Here is a 19,043-nt window from a genome sequence, read left to right as displayed (position 1 = left end):
TACCAAAATATAAACATGAATTATATGATTATAACTGCAAAATGCTCTGCATAGAAAATAAAAACTGACTTTAATAATTAGAGTGGTATTCATTGCTCATGGTTTGGCTATACCAATATTATAAAAAAATTACTATGTACCTAAATTTATTTACAGATTCAGTATTATGTCAAACTCTCAAATTGCTATCGTACAGAACTTTAGTTCTTTGGAGAGCAAAAGGTCAAGATTCTTAAGGAAAATAAAGACAAAAACTGGGAAAGTAAAGGCCTTTAGCAGTACCAGCTTTGAAACTGTACTACAAAGCAATTATTATAAAATCTATTCAGTACTGATTTTAAAATGAAAGTTGACCAGTAAGAGCAGATTTGGAGAACACAAGACTCAGAAGCAATCAAATATAGTAATATAGTGTTCATTAAATTCAAGGGCATCAACTATATCAAATAAGTGTGTTAAGAATGAATATAGTTGTTTTAATACTGATTTTATCAGGAATAAAGTTTGTAGCATTTCTGTATTACAGTTAACTAGCTTTTGGTTTTAAATATGTAACTTATAATGAGTTAAGTCTACCTGTTCTTCCTCTTTATTGTTTATAAAATAAACAGGTGGTGTATTTAAAAAAAATAAAAAACCCTCTTGGCATCTTTACAATCATGTATGCTTTATTGTATTTGTTTTTAAAATGCTCTGTTACACATACACTTCTAATATGAGGCAAATCTTGAATTATTGGTATGACATTTTTCATGTGCTATCATAACCTCTTTTTTATTTTAATACTTATGCATTTATATTTATTAGAACTGCTTGTTTATAGATTTCTCTATTATATCTCACTGGTTTGGGTTCCAAAATCATGTTGATATCATGGAAAGACTTTTGGTAGCATAGTTTGCTTCTATTTTAAAAAAAATGATATTGCATTGAAATTATTGTTTGAATGTTTGATAGAATTCGCTTGTAAAGCCATCTAGCTCTGTTTTGTTTTGTTTTGTTTTTTCCCTTTTGGGTCCTTTATGACTTAATAAAACATTTTTTTTCTGAGTTTGAGTTACTGAATTTCTCTTCTGTTAATTTGCCTTTAATTATTAATCTTTTTTATTTGTTTTCAGTTTTGTCTCTAATTTCTCCTATTTCCTCTTCATTAGCTGTAAATTTTCCTTTTTTCCTTTTTTATATTGGCAACTTATTTTCTCTTTATCAGACTAGCAAAGAGTTTGTTTTTATCTTTCAAAAATCAGCTGCTTTTTCAATGCATTGTCAATTTTCTTTACCTCTTGGGTTTTCAGAGTTTCTGTCCTTGTGTATAGATGGAATTTTTTTTTGTTTGTTTTTTATTTGTGACTTTTCTCTGTTACTGTTAGTTATTTATACCCAATTCATTGATCTTTTCTCTCTTTTTTATTGACAGAAGTACTTAGTTATACAAATTTTCCTTTAAGAACTGTTTGTTTATATTTTGATAATATCGTCTTATTGGTGTCATTTCCTTGAGGGAAATCATTGCTGTGTTTCTCTGATTTATTCTTTCACCCACCAATAGGATTAAATTATTTATTCTCCACTGAGGTTTGAAGCTTTTTTCAGATTCCTTTTATGAATTATGATTTTATTATGTTTTGATCAGTAAGGATATGTTTAATATTTCTGCTTTTCTGAATTTTGTGATGTTTTTATGCTCTAGTTTTTATAAGGTTCTGTGTACAGCTTAGAAATATGTATTAATTCTTTTGATTGATGTTCAGTAATTGTCAGAGATGTATGTCATTTAGATTTTCTTAAATTCTGTTCAGGTCCTTAACTTATTCTTCTTGATGTTTTGTTGTTGTTTTTATTATATTTACCAAGGTATAAAAAGGGAGACAATAATATCCTCAACTCATAGCTTTGCTATAATTTCTTCCTTTGATTTAATTAACTTTTATTTGAGTTCTTAGTTGTTATACGATTTGGTACCTATGTATACACACACAGAGACAAGACATATGTTGTTCAGTTGTTTCAGTCATGTCCAGCTCTTCGTGACCCCATTTTGGGTTTTCTTGACAAAGATACTAGAGTGCTTGGTCATTTCTTTCTCCAGCTCATTTTACAGATGAAGAACTGAGTCAAGCAGGGTTAAGTAATTTGCTTAGAGTCACACAGTTATTAATTGTCTGAGGCCAAATTTGAGCTCAGGAAGATGAGTCTTCCTGACTTCAGGGTTGGCACTCAAGCCACTGTGCTATGTGGTTGTCCTGTATGTATATTAAGTATTGATATTAATTCATTATTTGTGGCTCCTTTTATCTCTTTTAATCTAGTGTGTTTTTACTGTTGCCTTGTGTGAGAACATGATGGCCTTCCTTGTTTTGAAAAAAAATCACCTAAATCATGATAAATTCTGCTCTAGCACCTCATTTTAACTTTGAATATTTGTTTTCACATATCTCTCCTAAGTTGTACACGTCTTTCAAATGTATTAGTGCAGTTTTAAGCTTTTAAAAGCTTAAAATCATGCTAAGAGTTTTGGGACATGTTGTATATCATTGGATTCTGCTTTCTATTCCATTCTGTTAACGTCATGTTTTGTCAATTGTTTACTTTTCCTCAACATTTTCTTAATGTTTCTCTCTCTTCACACCTTGTTCCTCTCTTTAGTCAGTTAATTCATAAACATTTATTAAATACCTACTATGTGTCAGGCATTGTGCTAAGTGCTGGGAATATAAAGAAAGGCAAAAGACAGTACTTGCCCTTGAGAAATTTACAATATAATGGGAGAGACAATATGCAAACTAATACGTACAAACAAGCAGCATACAGGACAAATAAGAAATAATCAACTAAGGGAAGGCACTATAATTAAGAGGGGTTGGGAAAGCTTCCTATAAACAGTGGGATTTTAGCTAGGACTTAAAGGAAGCCAAGGAAATTAGTAGGTGGAGATGAGGAGAGAGAGCATTCCAGGAATGGGGGACACCCAGAGAAAATCACTAGACTTCAAGGAAACCAATGTCATTGGGTTGAAAGGTAAGTGGTAGGGAGGTATAAGGTGTAAGAAAGCTTTAAAGGTTGAGGGGTTGATGGATAGGTTGTGATGGACTACTCATACCAGAGGATTTTTTATTTGATCTTGGACATGATGGAGAGCCACTGGTATTCATTGAGTAGAGGGCATAGGTGACATGGTCAGACCTACACTTTAGGAAAATCTGTTTGGCAACTGAATGTGGCTAGATGGATGGGCTAGAGTGGAGGGAGACTTGTGGTTGACAGACCACTCAGCAGGTTCTTGCAGTAGTCTAGGTGTGATGAGGTAAGCTCTTATACCAGGGTGGTAGAAATAGCAGAGTATGAAAAGGATGTATTCAAGAGATGTTGCAAAGGTGAAACCCATAGGCTTTGGCAGCAGTTTGGATATAGAGAGTGAGAAATAATGAATTGAGTGTGACACTTGGGTTGTGAGCCTGGAGGACTGGAAGGATGGTCGTGTTCTCAACAATGATAGGGAATTTTGGAAAGAGGGAGAGTATACAGGGAAGGATAATGAGGTCTATTTTGAACAAGTGGAGTTTAAGACATATACCAGAGTCCAGTTCAAGGTGTCTGGAAGGCAGTTGGAGATGGAAGACTGCAGGTCATCAAAGAGGTTAGGGTTAGATAAGTAGATTGGAGTATCATCAGCATAGAGATGGTAGTTAACTCCATGGGAGCTGATGAGATCAGTATAGAAGGAAAGAAGAGGGTCTAGAATAGAACACTGTGGGTTTTGCAAAGAAGAAAAAGAAGGTAAAAGATAAGGAATGTGATCATCACTAGCAATCTATAATTGAAGTCATCTTTTCCCCTTCTTCTGCTCCTCTTCCCTTCCAGTAGCTCTGAAACTGTTCATTGGTTTTTATATTTCTTTTCTCTACTTTTAATTACTAGTTTATGATCTATCTACCAAAGCTGAAGTTTGTTTTCCTTTTGACCATTCCCATTTCTGCTCTGTCTTCCTTTGTAATCAACTCCCTCTACCCTCTTCCTGTTCCTGTCTGAGTTTAGTGTATATTTAAACAGACTCTTTGTATTTTTATTTGTATATTTATTGTGTATTTAACTTTCTTTTTTCTCATTCAGATAAAAGTGAAGTTCACTTAATGCCTACATGCCCAGCCTTCTCTTTATATTTCTTTACTCTTCTCAACTTCCAATTATGATGAATTATAACCTGTTTCTTTCTTAGTGTATTCTTTTTCCCCCAATTTATTTTATCGTTCGAAAACAGTGCAACAGAATAAAACACTGCCTAGGCCTTATATTTTTCCTTGTTAATTGTCTTTGTGATCTGTAAAAACAGTGGGATTCTGAAGGCATATTTATTGCTTTCCCTCCATTATCATATAAGCAGGTCATCATCCTTTGTCCCTTCCAATTTATCAAATATATTAGCCTTTCTGAGTTTCTCTTTTATCTTATGTTAGACCAGAACTAGGTTAGAATCTTTAAAATACTAACAAAAATATGAGGGTGACACACTAGTAAGGAAATAAGGCCGTTACTGATTTGGGGGAAAAAAAAAGACCAGAACTGGTTAGAATCTTTGCAATACTTCTTTTTTTCAATCAGTAATGGCCTTATCTCTTTATTGGTGCTTCACCCTCATAATTTTTCATTGGTTATATTGCAGCCTGTCCAAGCCCACCATTTTGCTCTCCGTTGCCCTTTGGGTGACTTAATTCTTCTCATACTTTGGTATTTTATGATTTAAAGCCATTTAAGTATTACCAGAATTATATTGGTAATTTAAAAGCAGACCTTTGTTTCAGTGAGAAGCTTGCAATAATTAACAAGCACTGGCTTGTTTTTCAATTGCTCTCTAGCCTTCTGTCTTCCTCCTGTTCAGTTCTTGACCCAGGACACTGACCATCTCTGTAATATGTGCTAATGGAACATTTAAACAACCTGTCCATCTAACTGTGTGGACATTGTTCATCTACTTGTTTCTCTCTTTCCCTCTCCCTCTTGATAGTTAGGTTGGAGTGGTTTGTGTGATTCAGGATTTCATTGATGGTCTGCATTATTCCAGAACTTGATGGGATCAGCTCAGTGGCATGTACCACCCCTATCCACCCCCCCCCCCCCCCCAAAAAAAAAGAGAGAGAGAGAGAGATTTCAATATCTAAAGGATAAAATGATTACGGAGTTGGAAGGGACAGGCAGCTAGTTGGCTTAGTGGATGGTGCTGATCTTGGAGTCAGGAAGGCCTGAGTTCAAATCCTGCCTGATTTGAACTAACTCTGGTCAAATCACTTAACTTCTTTCTGCTTCAGTTTCCTCAGTTCTAAAATGGGGTTGATATTAGTACCTACCTCCCAGTGTTGTGAGAATCAAACGAGATATTTGTGAAAAGCACAATGTCTGACACATTATAGTCCCTTTCTAAATGGTTATTTCCTGAGGTGCAAGAGGTGAAGTGATTTGCCCAAAATCATACAGGTAATAAGTAGCAGTGGCAGGATTCAAACCTATGTCCTCTGAATCCAAGTCAAGTAGTCTTTTCTTTTGTGTAACAGTACTGTTCCCTGAATTCCTGTTCCATGGACCACGTGCTGTCCTTTATGACTATGGCAAAGGCTATTGGTAACAAAGTTCATATGCAGAGGAGACATCTTATTTGGAGATCTTCTAAGGCTCAGTTTTGCTCTACAGAACACACACACACACACACACACACACACACACACACACATATGACAAATATTACCTCTCATTTGGTTCTTGTTTTCTTTGTATCTTTCAGTCAGTTATGTGACTGTCAAAATCTGGTTTAATACAGAAATAATTTGTGAAAACCTCCCCGTTCTCATCTTTTAATTTCAGTAACTATGTACTCAATGTAGACTATTTTCATAGAGATTTCTTAGGGTTGGAAGTTATTTATTTTTTGTGGTATTTTGATCACTTTTTTTTGGTAGTTTTTTTGTGTCATCTTCAGTACAGTGCTTTTCTTTATATACATAGTATAGTTTGTGTATTCCTATCCCTTCCCCCCCCATTGCCATTTCTTTTTTCTTATGCAGCATGTGAAGGAAAATAGAACCAAAACTGTGGCACCACTGTGATTGATGGAGAAAACAGATTGTTATAGAAAGACAAACCTTTTCCGTTATTTATGTTGACCTTCTTGTAGTTTTATCTGCAGATGATCTTGAGATAATCTGGATTAATTGGATCTCTTACTAAGATTTCTTCCCTTCCTTTCTTACTAAGGTTTTTTTTTCCCTGAATTGCTTCTCGATGTTTTCTAAGGTAGTATTGCTCATAGATTCCTTCTGTAAGCTTTATAAATGAGTTTATATTCTAAACCTCGGTTACTCTTAGCTTCTATATCTGCCTCCTTGAAAGGCAGAGTCAGTTAACCTTTATTAAGCACCTACCACCTGCTAAGTATTGAGTTAAGTGCTGGGGATACAAAGAAAGTCACCTGGCATGATGAAGTCCAGAAGGAGGGATAGGAAATGATCTGAGGAGGTGTGAATTACAAAGTTAATTTTATCTTGCAGAATGATGAGTTTATAGAGATCAGGAAATACAAGAGATTGGCCCAGTAGGAACTATCTTTTACAAGGATATAAAGTTTTTCCTCACTCAAGCAATTTCTAAGCTCTTTTGGTTTCTTCCTTGTGGTAACTGATCTACATCAGTTCAAATGCATTAGGAAATGATAGTAGTCTGTCTTTTGTCTGCTTTTATCTCCATTCACCATTTATTTTCATCCTGAATAATTTACTTAAATAGGTTAGGGTGGAGTTGATAAAATTATGTGTCTCACTTTCTCTTTTTTTAAAATTAATTTAGTTTTCAACATTTACTTCCATAAGATTTTGAGTTTAAAATTTTTCCCCCTCCCATTTCTTCTCCCCACCCCCCCCATGGCATACAATCTGATATAGGCTCTACATATACATTCATGTTAAGCATATTTTCCCATTAGTCATGATGTAAAAAACAATTAGAATGGGAAGAACTACGAGAATGAAGCAGTGGAAAAAAAAAACAACAGAGGAAAAGGAGAGCAAATAGTATGCTTCCATTTGCATTCAGACTCCATATTTCTTTCTCTGGGTGTGGATAGCATTTTCCATAATGAATCTTTTGTAGTTGTCTTAGATTCTTGCTTTGCTGTGAAGGGCCAAGTTTATCAAAGTCAGTCATCCCATAATGTGGCTGTTACTGTGTACAATGTTCTTCTGTTTCTGTTCATTTCACTCTGCATCAGTTCATGTCTTTTGAAGTTTTTTTTTTAAATTCTGTCTGCTCATCATTTCTTATAGCACAATAATATTCCATTACATTCATATACCACAGCTTGTTCAGCCATCCCCCAATTGATGAGCATCCTCTCAATTTCTAATTCTTTGCCACCACAAAAAGAGCTGCGATGAATATTTTTGTACATGTAGGTCCTTTTCCCATTTGTATGATCTCTTTGGCGTACAGTCCTAAAAGTGCTATTGCTGGGTCAAAGGGTATGCACATTTTTATAGCCCTTTGGGCATAGTTCCAAATTGTTCTCCAAAATGGTTGGATCATTTCACAACTCCACCAGCAATGCATTGGTGTTCCAGTTTTCCTACATCTTCTCCAACATTTATCATTTTCCTATTCTGTCATGTTAACTAATCTTATAGGTATGATGTAGTACCTCAGAGTCATTTTGAGTTGCATTTTTCTAATCAATAGTGATTTAGAACATTTTTCCATATGACTATAGATAGCTTTAATTTCTTCATCTGAGAACTGCCTGTTCATATCCTTTGACCATTTATCAATTGGGGAATGACTTGTATTCTTATAAGTTTGACTTAGTTCTCTATATATTTTAGAAACGAGACCTTTATCAGAGACACTGGTTTTAAAAATTCTTTCCCAGTTTTTTGCTTCCCTGCTAATGTTGGTTGCATTGGCTTTATTTGTGCAAAAACTTTTCAGTTTAATGTAATCAAAATTGTTCATTTTGCATTTCATAATGTTCTCTATCTTTTGTTTGGCCATAAATTCTTCCCTTCTCCATAGATCTGAAAGGTAAACTATTCCTTGCTCTTCTAGTTTGCTTATAGCATCAGTCTTTATATCTAAGTCGTGTATTCATTTTGACTTTACTTTGGTATAGGGTGTAAGATGTTGGTCTGTGCCCAGTTTCTGCCATACATTTTTCCAGTTTTCCCAGCAGTTTTTGCTAAATAGTGATTTCTTATCCCAGAAGCTGGAGTCTTTGGATTTATTAAATAGGAGATTAGTATAGTTATTGATTGTGTGTCTTGCATACGTAACTCATTCCACTGATCCATCACTCTATTTCTTATCCAGTACCAAGTAGTTTTGATGATTGCTGCTTTATAAAATTTAAGATCAGGTAAAGCTAGACCACCTTCCCTTGCATTTCTTTTCATTAATTTCTTTAATATTCTGGAGTTTTTGTTCTTCCAGATGAATTCTGTTATTGTTTTTTCTAACTCTATAAAATAAATTTTTGTTAATTTTATTGGTATGGCACTGAATAAGTAAATTAATTTAGGTAGAATTGTCATTTTTATTGTATTCGCTCGGCCTACCCATGAGCAACTGATATTTTCCCAGTTATTTAGATCTGACTTTATTTGTGTGAAAAGTGTTTTGTAATTGTGTTCATATAGTTCCTGGTTTTGTTTTGGCTTGTAGACTCCCAAATATTTTATAGCATCTATAGTAATTTTAAATGGAATTTCTCTTTCTATCTCTTGCTCCTGGGCTTTGTTAGTAATATGTAGAAATGATGAGGATTTGTGTGGGTTTATTTTATATCCTGCAACTCTGCTAAATTTATTATTTCAAGTAATTTTTACTTGATTCTGTAGGATTCTCTTGATATACCATCATATCATCTGCAAAGAGTGATAGCTTTGTTTCTTCTTTACCTATTTTAATTCTTTACATTTCTTTTTCTTCTCTAATTGCTATAGCTAACATTTCTAGCACAATATTGAATAACAGTGGTCATAATAGACATCTTTGTTTCACTCCTGATTTTATTGGAAATGCTTCTAGTTTGTCCCCATTGCATATAATGCTTGCTGATGGTTTTTTGATAGATGTTATCTATCTTTAAGGAAGACTCCATTTATTCCTATGTTCTCTAGTGTTTTTAATAGGAATGGATGCTGTATTTGTCAAATGCTTTTTCTGCATCTACTGAGATAATCATATGATTTTTGTTAGTTTTGTTGTTGATATGGTCAGCTATGCTGATAGTTTTCCTAATGCTGAACCAGCCTTGCATTCCTGCTATAAATCCTACCTACTCATAGTGTATTTTTCTCGAGGTAAGTTGTTGTAATCCCTTTGCTAATATTTTATTTAAAACTTTTGCATCTATGTTCATTAGGGAAATTGGTCTATAATTTTCTTTGTTTGGCTCTTCCTGGTTTAGGTATCAGCGCCATATTTGTATAATTAAAAAGAATTTGGTAGGACTCCTTCACCTATTTACCCTAATAGTTTATGTAGTATTGGAATTAGTTGTTCTTTAAATGTTTGATAGAATTCACTTGTAAATCCATCTGGTCCTGGAAATTTTTTCTTAGGGAGTTCATTGATGGCTTGTTGAATTTCTTTTTCTGAAATGGGGTTAAGTATCTTATTTCCTTGTCCACTAATCTGGCAATTTATATTTTTGTAAATATTCATCCATTTCATTAAGATTGTTAAATTTATTGGCAAACAGTTGAGCAAAATAGCTCCTTATTATTGTTTTTATTTCCTCTTCATTGGTGATGAATTCCCCCTTTTTTTCCTCTTCATTTGTGATTAATCCCCCCCCCCTTTTTTTTTTTTTTTTTTTTTTTTTAAGGCAGTTGGGGTTAAGTGACTTGCCCAGGGTCACAGAGCTAGTAAGTGTCAAATATTTGATCTGAGGCTGGATTTGAACTCAGGTCCTCCTGACTTCAGGGCTGGTGCTCTATCCACTGCGCCACCTTGCTGCACCCCTCTTTTAATTTTTGATGTTGACAATTTGGTTTTATTCTTTCTTTTTTCTTTAATCAAATTAACCAAAGGTTTATCTATTTTATTGGTTTTTTTTCATAAAACCAGCTTTTAGTTTTATTTATTGGTTCAGTAGTTTTCATAATTTCAACTTTATTAATCTCTTCTTTGATTTTCAGAATTTCTAATTTGGTATTTAATTGGGGATTTTCACTTTGTTCTTTTTCTAGCCTTTTTAGTTGCATGCCCAATTCGTTGATCTCCTCTTTCTCTAATTTATTCATATAAGCATTTAGAGATATAAAACTTCCCTTAAGGACCACTTTCGCTGCATCCCATAAGTTTGGTATGTTGTCTCATTATTGTCATTCTCTTGGATGAAGTTATTTATTGTTTCTATGATTTTGAGTTTGACCGACTCATTCTTTAGGATTAGATTATTTAGTTTTCAATTAATTTCTGGTCTTATCTTTCCATGGCCCTACATGTAATTTTTATTGCATCACGATCTGAAAAGAATGCATTTAATATTTCTGCTTTTCTGCATTGCATTGTGAGGTTTTTATGCCCTAGTACATGGTCAATTTTTGTGTAGGTGCCGTCTACCACCAATAAAAAGGTATATTCCTTTCTGTCCCCATTCAGTTTTCTCCAGAGGTCAACCATATTTAACTTTTCTAAGATTCTGTTATCTTCTTAACTTCTTTCTCATTTATTTTGTTTTTAGATTCATCTCTAGTTCAAAGAGGGGGAGGTTGAGGTCCCCCAATAATATAGTTTTGCTATTTCTACCAGTATCTCCCTTAACTTTTACTTTAAGAATGTGGCTTCGAACTGTCTTTATTTTAGTGATGAGAGCCTTCGAACTGTCTTTATTTTAGTGGCCACTTCCTTTTGTCTTCTGACTTTATTTTTAGTGAGAATATAAATTTTTATGTGATTGAGAATTCAGTTCCACTCATAGTACCTATCACATTTAATATACAGGACTTTCAGGGAAGACTAGCACCTCTTGTATTGAGGACCTGCCAAGCCCTTTTCAGGGCTTCTCATCTACCTTTGATGTCCACTTATCAGCCTCTTCTCACCGATGGTTCGAAGAACATATAGTAGGCATAGTGGCCATACCCCAGAAAAACCATCTTTGCAGGTAGACTAAACCAGGTTGAGGGTAACTATAGGCCTCAAAACTCATCAGTGAGTTAGGTGAATGTTTACCCCCACACATGTGAAGACTTCTTCCAGCACAATAGACAGATGAGAACAACTTGTTCCAATGGCCATGAAAGTGGCTCAATCAGGCTCTGTGTGGAGTGCTTAGAGCTTGGTCAGACATTGAAGATGCCAAGGTCATCCACTGCACCCTGGGCCATTGCCAGTCATCTTGACTTTTGTCTTGCCAGAGTATTTTGAAGACTGGAAGAGAGTGAGGCTGATGATTGTATACAACTATGCCTCATTTAAATCTGGTTCATGCAGAAATCAAGACATCACCCATCATCCACTATTTCACCCCAACATTGTGAGGTCATTGGTCTTCTTTGAAAACAAAGGACAAACAACAACTAGTAATTTAAGCTTATAGACAGTTTTAAAAAATTACACCCTTTTCCCATCTATCCCTTTCTTTAGCACTGACAACATATATGGAAGAGAAATCATTTTTTCAAGTGGCATAAAAATTAACAGTAACAGTAACAGTTTGCATTTTTAAAACTATTCTTTTGTTGTATGAGTAACTTGTAACTGTTTTGTTGTAATGTTCATGCTTAGAATAAAAAGCTTTGGATTTTTGTAGCCAATTTTAGAACTATAACATCTTTTAAGTATATTTCTTCTAAATGAATCCAGTAATATAGTTTACATTAGTTTAAATGATCTTTTTCTTATTCTTTCTAGCTTGGCGATGTGATGGTAGATATTGCAAGCAACATCATGTTGGCTGATGAGCGTGTTTTGTGGCTTGCACAGAGAGAAGGAAAAGCTTGCAGTAGAATTGTTCAGTGCTTACAACGAATTGCTGCATACAGATTGGCGAATGGAGCCCATGTATATTCAACTGTAAGTGTAAATGTTATATCATCACTTTTAAATTAAATTATAAACCTAAAATGATCATTTTTCAGTTGTCACTCCTGTGTAAATAGACTTTATTTTTACAATTTTGAGTTGAATTTTTGAAAAGAGATTTTTTTTTTGAAGTCTCTTTTGCTTTGGAATAATATGATTAATGGTACTACAAAAGCACCTAGTAATTTCTGATTTGTGTGATTCTGTATCCTAATCTATTTCATGTGTTTTTGTTAAATTTAACTAAACACATTAACATTGGCATATTAAATCAAACCGCTATTCTTACCATCTCAGTATTCTGTATCTAGATCAAAGGTTTGGTTTGTGGGAAAGCATGGAAACCTTCTAAGACATAAAGTTCAAAAGGTTTGGGATCTGCTATGTTTCCCACTCCCTCAGCCCTTCATCACATATGCAAGAGGGCATTATGGATCCAATATTTGTGATATATGATGTTTACTGAAAACGTTCCTCAACCAATCTGTAATTTTCACCTAATTTTACCTTGGGGTTTCATAGTTATAATAGCCATTGTGTAAAGTAATATTTCTTTTTCTTTGTCCTTTATTTCCCTTTTTCAAATTTCCTTGTTTGCCTTCTATTTTCCAATCTTGGATTTGGTTAATAAATTCTTATTTTATTTATGTTTACCTCTAAATTTAATATCTCTTGAGCCCATGTTTTTCCTGACCAAAATCTTTTTAGTCTGGTCTCAGGTAGCACTCTTAGACTCTGTGGGAATCTTGTTATTTTAAAACTGTCCTCCTGTAAACCTCTAATGAAATTACAGATTTCTTGAGGTCGACTGACTAGAATTACTGGTTTGGATCCATCTTCATGTTTCACAAGGGTAGATTTTTTTGTTTAATGTTTTCAGTATCATTTCTGATAATTGGTCTGCATTTTTTAAAATCCCTGTAACAGGGGCAACTAGGTGGCACAGTGGATAGAGCACCAGCCCTGTAATCAGGAGGACCTGAGTTCAAATTCGGCCTCAGGCACATGGTACTTACTAGTGTGATCCTAGGCAAGTCACTTAACTCTGATTGCCTCACTAAAAAAAAAAAAATCCCTATAACACACAGGAATATTAGCACAAAGCAGTGTTCAAAGATTTCTGTATAATTTTTGAATCATAATTTGTTATATTATCTTCTAAGCCTTGTTTAGATTGTTTTTCCTAAATGTTTTATGCAGGATCATACTGAAACTCATTTGATATTTTTCTGCACAACCAGAAATATTTATGCCATTTTTATGTTACATCACACAGCCTTGTGAGACAGAACAATGGTTAAGAATTTAGTCATTCTTAAGTCTAATCTAGGCTCCACTACAACCTAGCTGTATGTCTGTGGGCATTTCATATAGCCTCTCTGGGCCTCAGTTCCCTTATGTGAAAGAACCTTGTCTTGAACACATACTAAATGAAATTCAAATTTCTTAGCTTAGCTTTCACGTCTTTCCTCAATCTGATTCCTTTCATATAATAGTTTCTATCTTTATCTCTACCAGTCTCTCATATGATTTCTTTGATATGATAAATCTGTACTACTTGTTAATCCCCGTGCCTGGATTATGCTTTCTGGGCTCTTATACCTTTTCACTAGTCACTTCCTCTACCTAGAGTACCCATCACAATTCTACTTATTCTTCAGGGACTAATTCATAAGTGTATCTTCCATGATGCCCTTCCCTGATCACTGTAGACACAAGTGATCCCTTCTTCTCCAGTAATTCTGTTAAACTTAGTTTGTATCGCTTACACTGCCTCATTTCACACATATTTGTATATGTAATCTCACAATATATCAGCTTTTTGAAAAGAGGGATCCTGTTGTGTATAAATTTGTATCACCTCCAGCACTTTTCACAGTGCCTTATACAAAATTAGTTCTCAATAAATGCTTATTGTTGAAGAAGGCCACATGATGTGGTGGCTAAAGAGCAGGCTTAGAGTCGGACCTGTATTGCATTCTGGCCTCTGACAAATACTCTCTGTTTAATCCTGGGCACAAGTTGCTTATTTTCTCAATGTCTTAGGCAACTCTGTGATATAGAACAGTTGCTGATTTGCACTGATAGAAGGAGTTTCTTATACCAGTAAAATCCCAGATATAGATTATGCCTTTTTGCCAAATGTGGAAGATCCACTAGGCTATCATTTATATAGACTTATCTGGAGTGGGGGTGGGGATGGGGAGTGCCCTTATAAAGCGAAGTCATGGTGGCCATTGTATTGAAAGGTGTACATTTTGCAGCCCAAAGCTTACAGTTTCATCATTGAGCCACTTCAAAAACTTGGGTGGGTAACTACCATCTTGGTTATGTATCTGTATCTGATTTGTTCGTTTCCTTCCACTGCTTGATTTAGGATCTCCCTTCCAGCTAGCATGGAGACAGTTTTGGAGTGGGATTATTACTGATGTCTTATTCAGTAAAATACTGAAGCAGAAACAATAACTTCCTTTCTTTCTGGTAGAGATTCTCCATTGGGTGTGGAAAGTTAGATTAAATAACTTTTGAGATCCATCAGTGGATCTCTAACATTAGAAGAGACTTCAGAGTCACAGCTGTGATTTAGCAAGTAATTATTAAGCCCCAGTGGGTGCAAGATACTATGTGAAATATCAGGGACAGAAAGAAAATGAAAAAGTTCCTGCCATCAAGGAACGTACCTGCATCAGGAAACAACATGGATGCTGATAAATAAATGCAAAGTAATTTTTGATAGAGGAATCTTCATTTGCCTGAGTGTATCTCTTATAGTATGATTATGTATTCAACCAACATGTATTGAATTGGAATGTTCACCTAGTAGTTGAGTCTAAACACCTAGTGTATTTTATTAAAATGTAGTACAATTTAATGTGTTTTATATATGCCAGATTATCTCATATTATTTTTCCCATGACATTAACCTTACATAACTAATATTTGTTGAATTTGAAGTATTCACCAAATATTGCTCTGGAAGCTTATGTCATCAAGGCTACCAGCTTCACAGGAATGACATGCACCGTGTTCCAGAAAGTGGCAACATCTGATCGGACAGTACTAACTGATTATGGAAGAAGAGATCCAGATGGACATCTAGATAAACAACTGAGCCTTAAGTGCAATGTTTCTAATACATTTTCAAGTCTGGCACTAAAGGTATGATGCCTGATAGTTTATAGACATGTATGCTTTTCTTTATAGATATATGTAGATATCTATAAAAATAAAACATCTATATCTATATATAGATATAGATTTCAGAGATTAGGCAGAAATAAAATAAAATAAAAAAAAAAGCAATGGAAGTAAAAGTGATACAGTTCGTTGAATTAGGAAAGGTATTTAAACATGTATAGGGCAGTGTGTGATCCTGGCCAAGCATCTTCACCTTGCAATTCTCTAGGCAGCTTTCTGTGACTTTATTTGGCAGATAATGTGCTGCCCTACATTAGTAGAAGGGGTTTCCTCTCAGTGAGTTATACCACTGCCAATCATAGATCCAGTCCCTATTATATAGTAGGGCAGATGTTTTCAGAAAATAAACCATGTTTTATTGTGGCAAGGAAAAATAGAAACAAATGTTATTCGGCTTAGTCTAGTTAACTTCCTTATGAACACTTTGGCCTTTCATTTTAAAAAAAAAATATTTTTAATGTTCATTTAAAAAAAATTGAGTTCCAAATTCTCTCCCTCCCTCCTATCTTACCCTTCCCTCATCCATTGAAAGGCAAGCAATATATCAGTTATGCATATGAAGTCATGCAAAACATATTTCCATATTAGCCATGTTGCAAAAAAAATCAAAAGCAAGAAATAAAAAGTAAATGAAAAAAATATTCTTCAATCTGCAGACAGTTAGTCAGTTCTCTCTCTCTGGATGCAGATAACATTTTTCATCATGGGTCCTTCGGAATTGTCTGGGATCATTGTCTTAATCAGAGTAGCTAAGTCTTTCATAGTTTATCATTATTATAATATTATTAGTGTTGGTTAACATATATGAATGTTTTTTAACAAGGCACTGATTATTGCCATTTATTCATTGATTTGAATGATAACCATAATGATCAGTAAGTTGTCATATAGAACTTAGAATTAAAAAAAAAGAAAGTAGCAGGATAGTACAGAATTTCTAAGGTCTCTTAAGTTTTTAGTATATTTTTAGACTTTTAGACATTTTTAGACATTTAGAATTGATTTGCAATCAAATTCTTAAATCTTTTAAATTGAGAATGAAGTAAATTGAATGAGTAATATTTGCTTTCAAAATAAAAAATGCAAGTATATTGGAAATTATTCTGAGCATGAATAAAAGACAGAAATGATAAGGTCTGTCTTTTGATAGCTTGTGTTTTTATATTTTGAAGACTATTTCCTTATTTTGATAGTTAACTCTTAATTACATGTAACTTTATTATCTACTTTTTGCCTTGTCTATAACAAATTTTAAATTCTTGTCTGGCTTTTCCATCAGTTACCAAGCATTTGTTAAGTGTCTACTATGTGCCAGGTCTAGTGCTAAGTGATGGGGATACAAAGAGAGGCCAAAAATAAAGTCCCTGCTCTCAAGGAGTTCACAGTCTAATGGGAAGGACAGTATTTTGTACAAACAATCTGTATACAGGGTGATTGGGGAGGCACTAACATTAAATTGGCTCAGGAAAGGTTTCCTGAAGAAGGTGGGAATTCACCTAAGACTCAAAGGAAGCCAGGGAATGGCAGAGGTGAAGATAAGAAGGGAGAGAATTTTAGTCATGGAGCTCAGCCGGTAAAAGTGAATGGAATTGGGAGGTTAAGTATCTTGTGTGAAGAGCAGTGAGGAGGAAAATGTCATTAGATTGCAGAGTAAGTAGGATGGCTGGGTGGGGGATGAATATCAGAAGACTGAAAGGATAGGAGGAGAATTGGTTATGAAGAACATTGAAAACCAAACCAAAAAAAAAGTATTTGATCCTGAAGGTGATAGGAAGCCACTAGAGTTTATTTTATATGTGTGCTGATAGGGGCACATAGTCTGACCTGAACTTTAGGAAGATCATCTGACAGCTGAGTTGAAGATGGACTGGAGTAGAGAGAGAATCCAGTCCATCTTCAACTCAAACAGCTGGTTGTTAAAAATAATCCAGGCCTGAAGTGATGAGGGTACAAGCCAGGGTGTTGGTAGTGTCAGAGGAGAGAATGGGGTTTATGTGAGATATGCTGCAAGGGTAGAATTGACAGTACTTGGCAACTGATTAAATATTGGGATGAGAGAGAGTGAGGAATTAAGTATGACAGCTAGGTTGGGAGCCTGGTTGACTGGGCTCCCAAGAGAATCATGGTGCCCTTAATATAATAAGAAAATTAGGAGAGGGGGATTTGGGGGAAGATAATGAGTTCAATTTTGTTGAATTTAGGATGTTGATGAGACGTACAATTCTAGCTGTTCAGTACACAGTTGGAGATGTGAGACTGTAATCTGGAAAGAATTTAGACCTGGAAAGGAAGTCTGGGAATCATCACCTTGCATATTTCATTTTTTTTTTCATTTAAGCAAACATTTCTTAAGTGCTTAGTAAGCACAAGATGCTTTCCTATACTGCCCTTAAAAAAAAAGAGAGAGATGATATAGACCTTATTTCCAAAGAACTTACACTTGAATTCAATTCACCAAATGGTTATTTAATGCTTTTTATGTGCAAGACACTGTGACTACAAAAACCAAAACCAAACAATTCCTCTCCGCAAGGAGCTTAGATACTACTGGGCAATCCAGAATTCTCTCTTCCTTCTGGTCAGCTATGAGTCCAGCTCATTGTTCATATTGCAGTGTTTATGCACAATCAGCAGACTTCCCATTCTTTTGGTTATCATAATGGATAGTATATATATTTTTCATGCACTTGATATTTTTTTTTCTGTGTGAATTGTTGAGCTGATCTCTTTATAAGAATTGTGGATCTTATTAAAATATCCTCTAGTATTAAGGGACTTCATACAATTGAGTATGTGTCATTGGAATACAGGGATATCTGAGGGAATTCAACATGTATGGGTAATCATTTTACTCAGATTCTGTATAGGACATCTTCCGTGGCACTGAAAGACACTTTTGCTGAACATTTGTTTCTCTATTCAATGCCTTGTTGCTGGTCAGAGAATTACTGAACACAAAGTTGTCTCTGTTTCTATATTGCATGATATTAATAGGTATGTTTGAGACACTTTGTTAGAGGAGAGCATTTATAGGTGGATCTTCCTCTACCAAATCAGATGCTTTTTTCTTTTCTTTTTTTTCTTTTTTCCTCTTTTCTTTTGTAATCAATAAACATCAGGACCATTTTTCTTTATACATTTTAGTCATCAATTGTGTGGCCGCAAATTTGTGGTCTGCAGTAAAGAATCATGCATAGAAGCCTCCTTGTGTTTTCATCAAGAATTCCTTTGCTACGTTCAAAGAACATTCTCATTTTAAATAGAATTATGTTACAATTACAGACTAACTATAATTATCTCATAATGCAGTAGAAGAAATGTTATGTATACAAATAACTGATATGAGAAAGATTTTGAAGAAGAAAGGAGAAGTTCATCCAGGCAAAGTGTAGCGAGAGATATGAAAAACAAGAAATCCTTTCCATTTGTGGTCTTAAGGAAAAGTTTCATCGGAGAGATAGCCTCTGAGTTTGGCCTTGAAGGAAACATAATTAGGGGGCAGCTAGGTGTCGCAGTAGATAGAGCACCAGCCCTGGATTCAGGAGGACCCGAGTTCAAATTCGGCCTGTGTCTTTGAGAACACAAAATCATCGGTGTAGTCCTAGAAAGGGCCCTAGAAATCAAGTCCCATTCCACTCGTTTACAGCTGACGAAACTGAGATCCACAGAAGTTCATTGGTGGGAAAAGGGCAGAGGCAGGAAGTAATAGAGGGTGACATGAACTTTGTTCCTGTGACTCATCGTTCACCTTTCTAGAGTCAGTGTTCTTTTCACTGCAT

General features: G+C 34.8%; 1 protein-coding gene across 1 annotated transcript in view; it reads left to right on the top strand.

Annotated features, from left to right (window-relative positions):
* ADGRA3 (adhesion G protein-coupled receptor A3) overlaps positions 1 to 19,043 on the top strand; it is a 141,102-nt gene that overhangs the window by 90,113 nt on the left and 31,946 nt on the right. Inside the window, exons 13-14 of the mRNA XM_027836611.1 lie at positions 11,896 to 12,057; positions 15,022 to 15,225. Coding sequence (XP_027692412.1) covers positions 11,896 to 12,057; positions 15,022 to 15,225 — 366 coding nt within the window. The remainder of the gene's footprint in view (positions 1 to 11,895; positions 12,058 to 15,021; positions 15,226 to 19,043) is intronic.

The sequence above is a fragment of the Vombatus ursinus genome, unplaced genomic scaffold (assembly GCF_900497805.2).
Source record: "Vombatus ursinus unplaced genomic scaffold, bare-nosed wombat genome assembly UNPS02014818.1, whole genome shotgun sequence".
NCBI lineage: Eukaryota > Metazoa > Chordata > Mammalia > Diprotodontia > Vombatidae > Vombatus > Vombatus ursinus.
The sequence above is the reverse complement of the archived record's forward strand: the minus strand, read 5'-3'. Positions and strand labels throughout refer to the sequence as shown.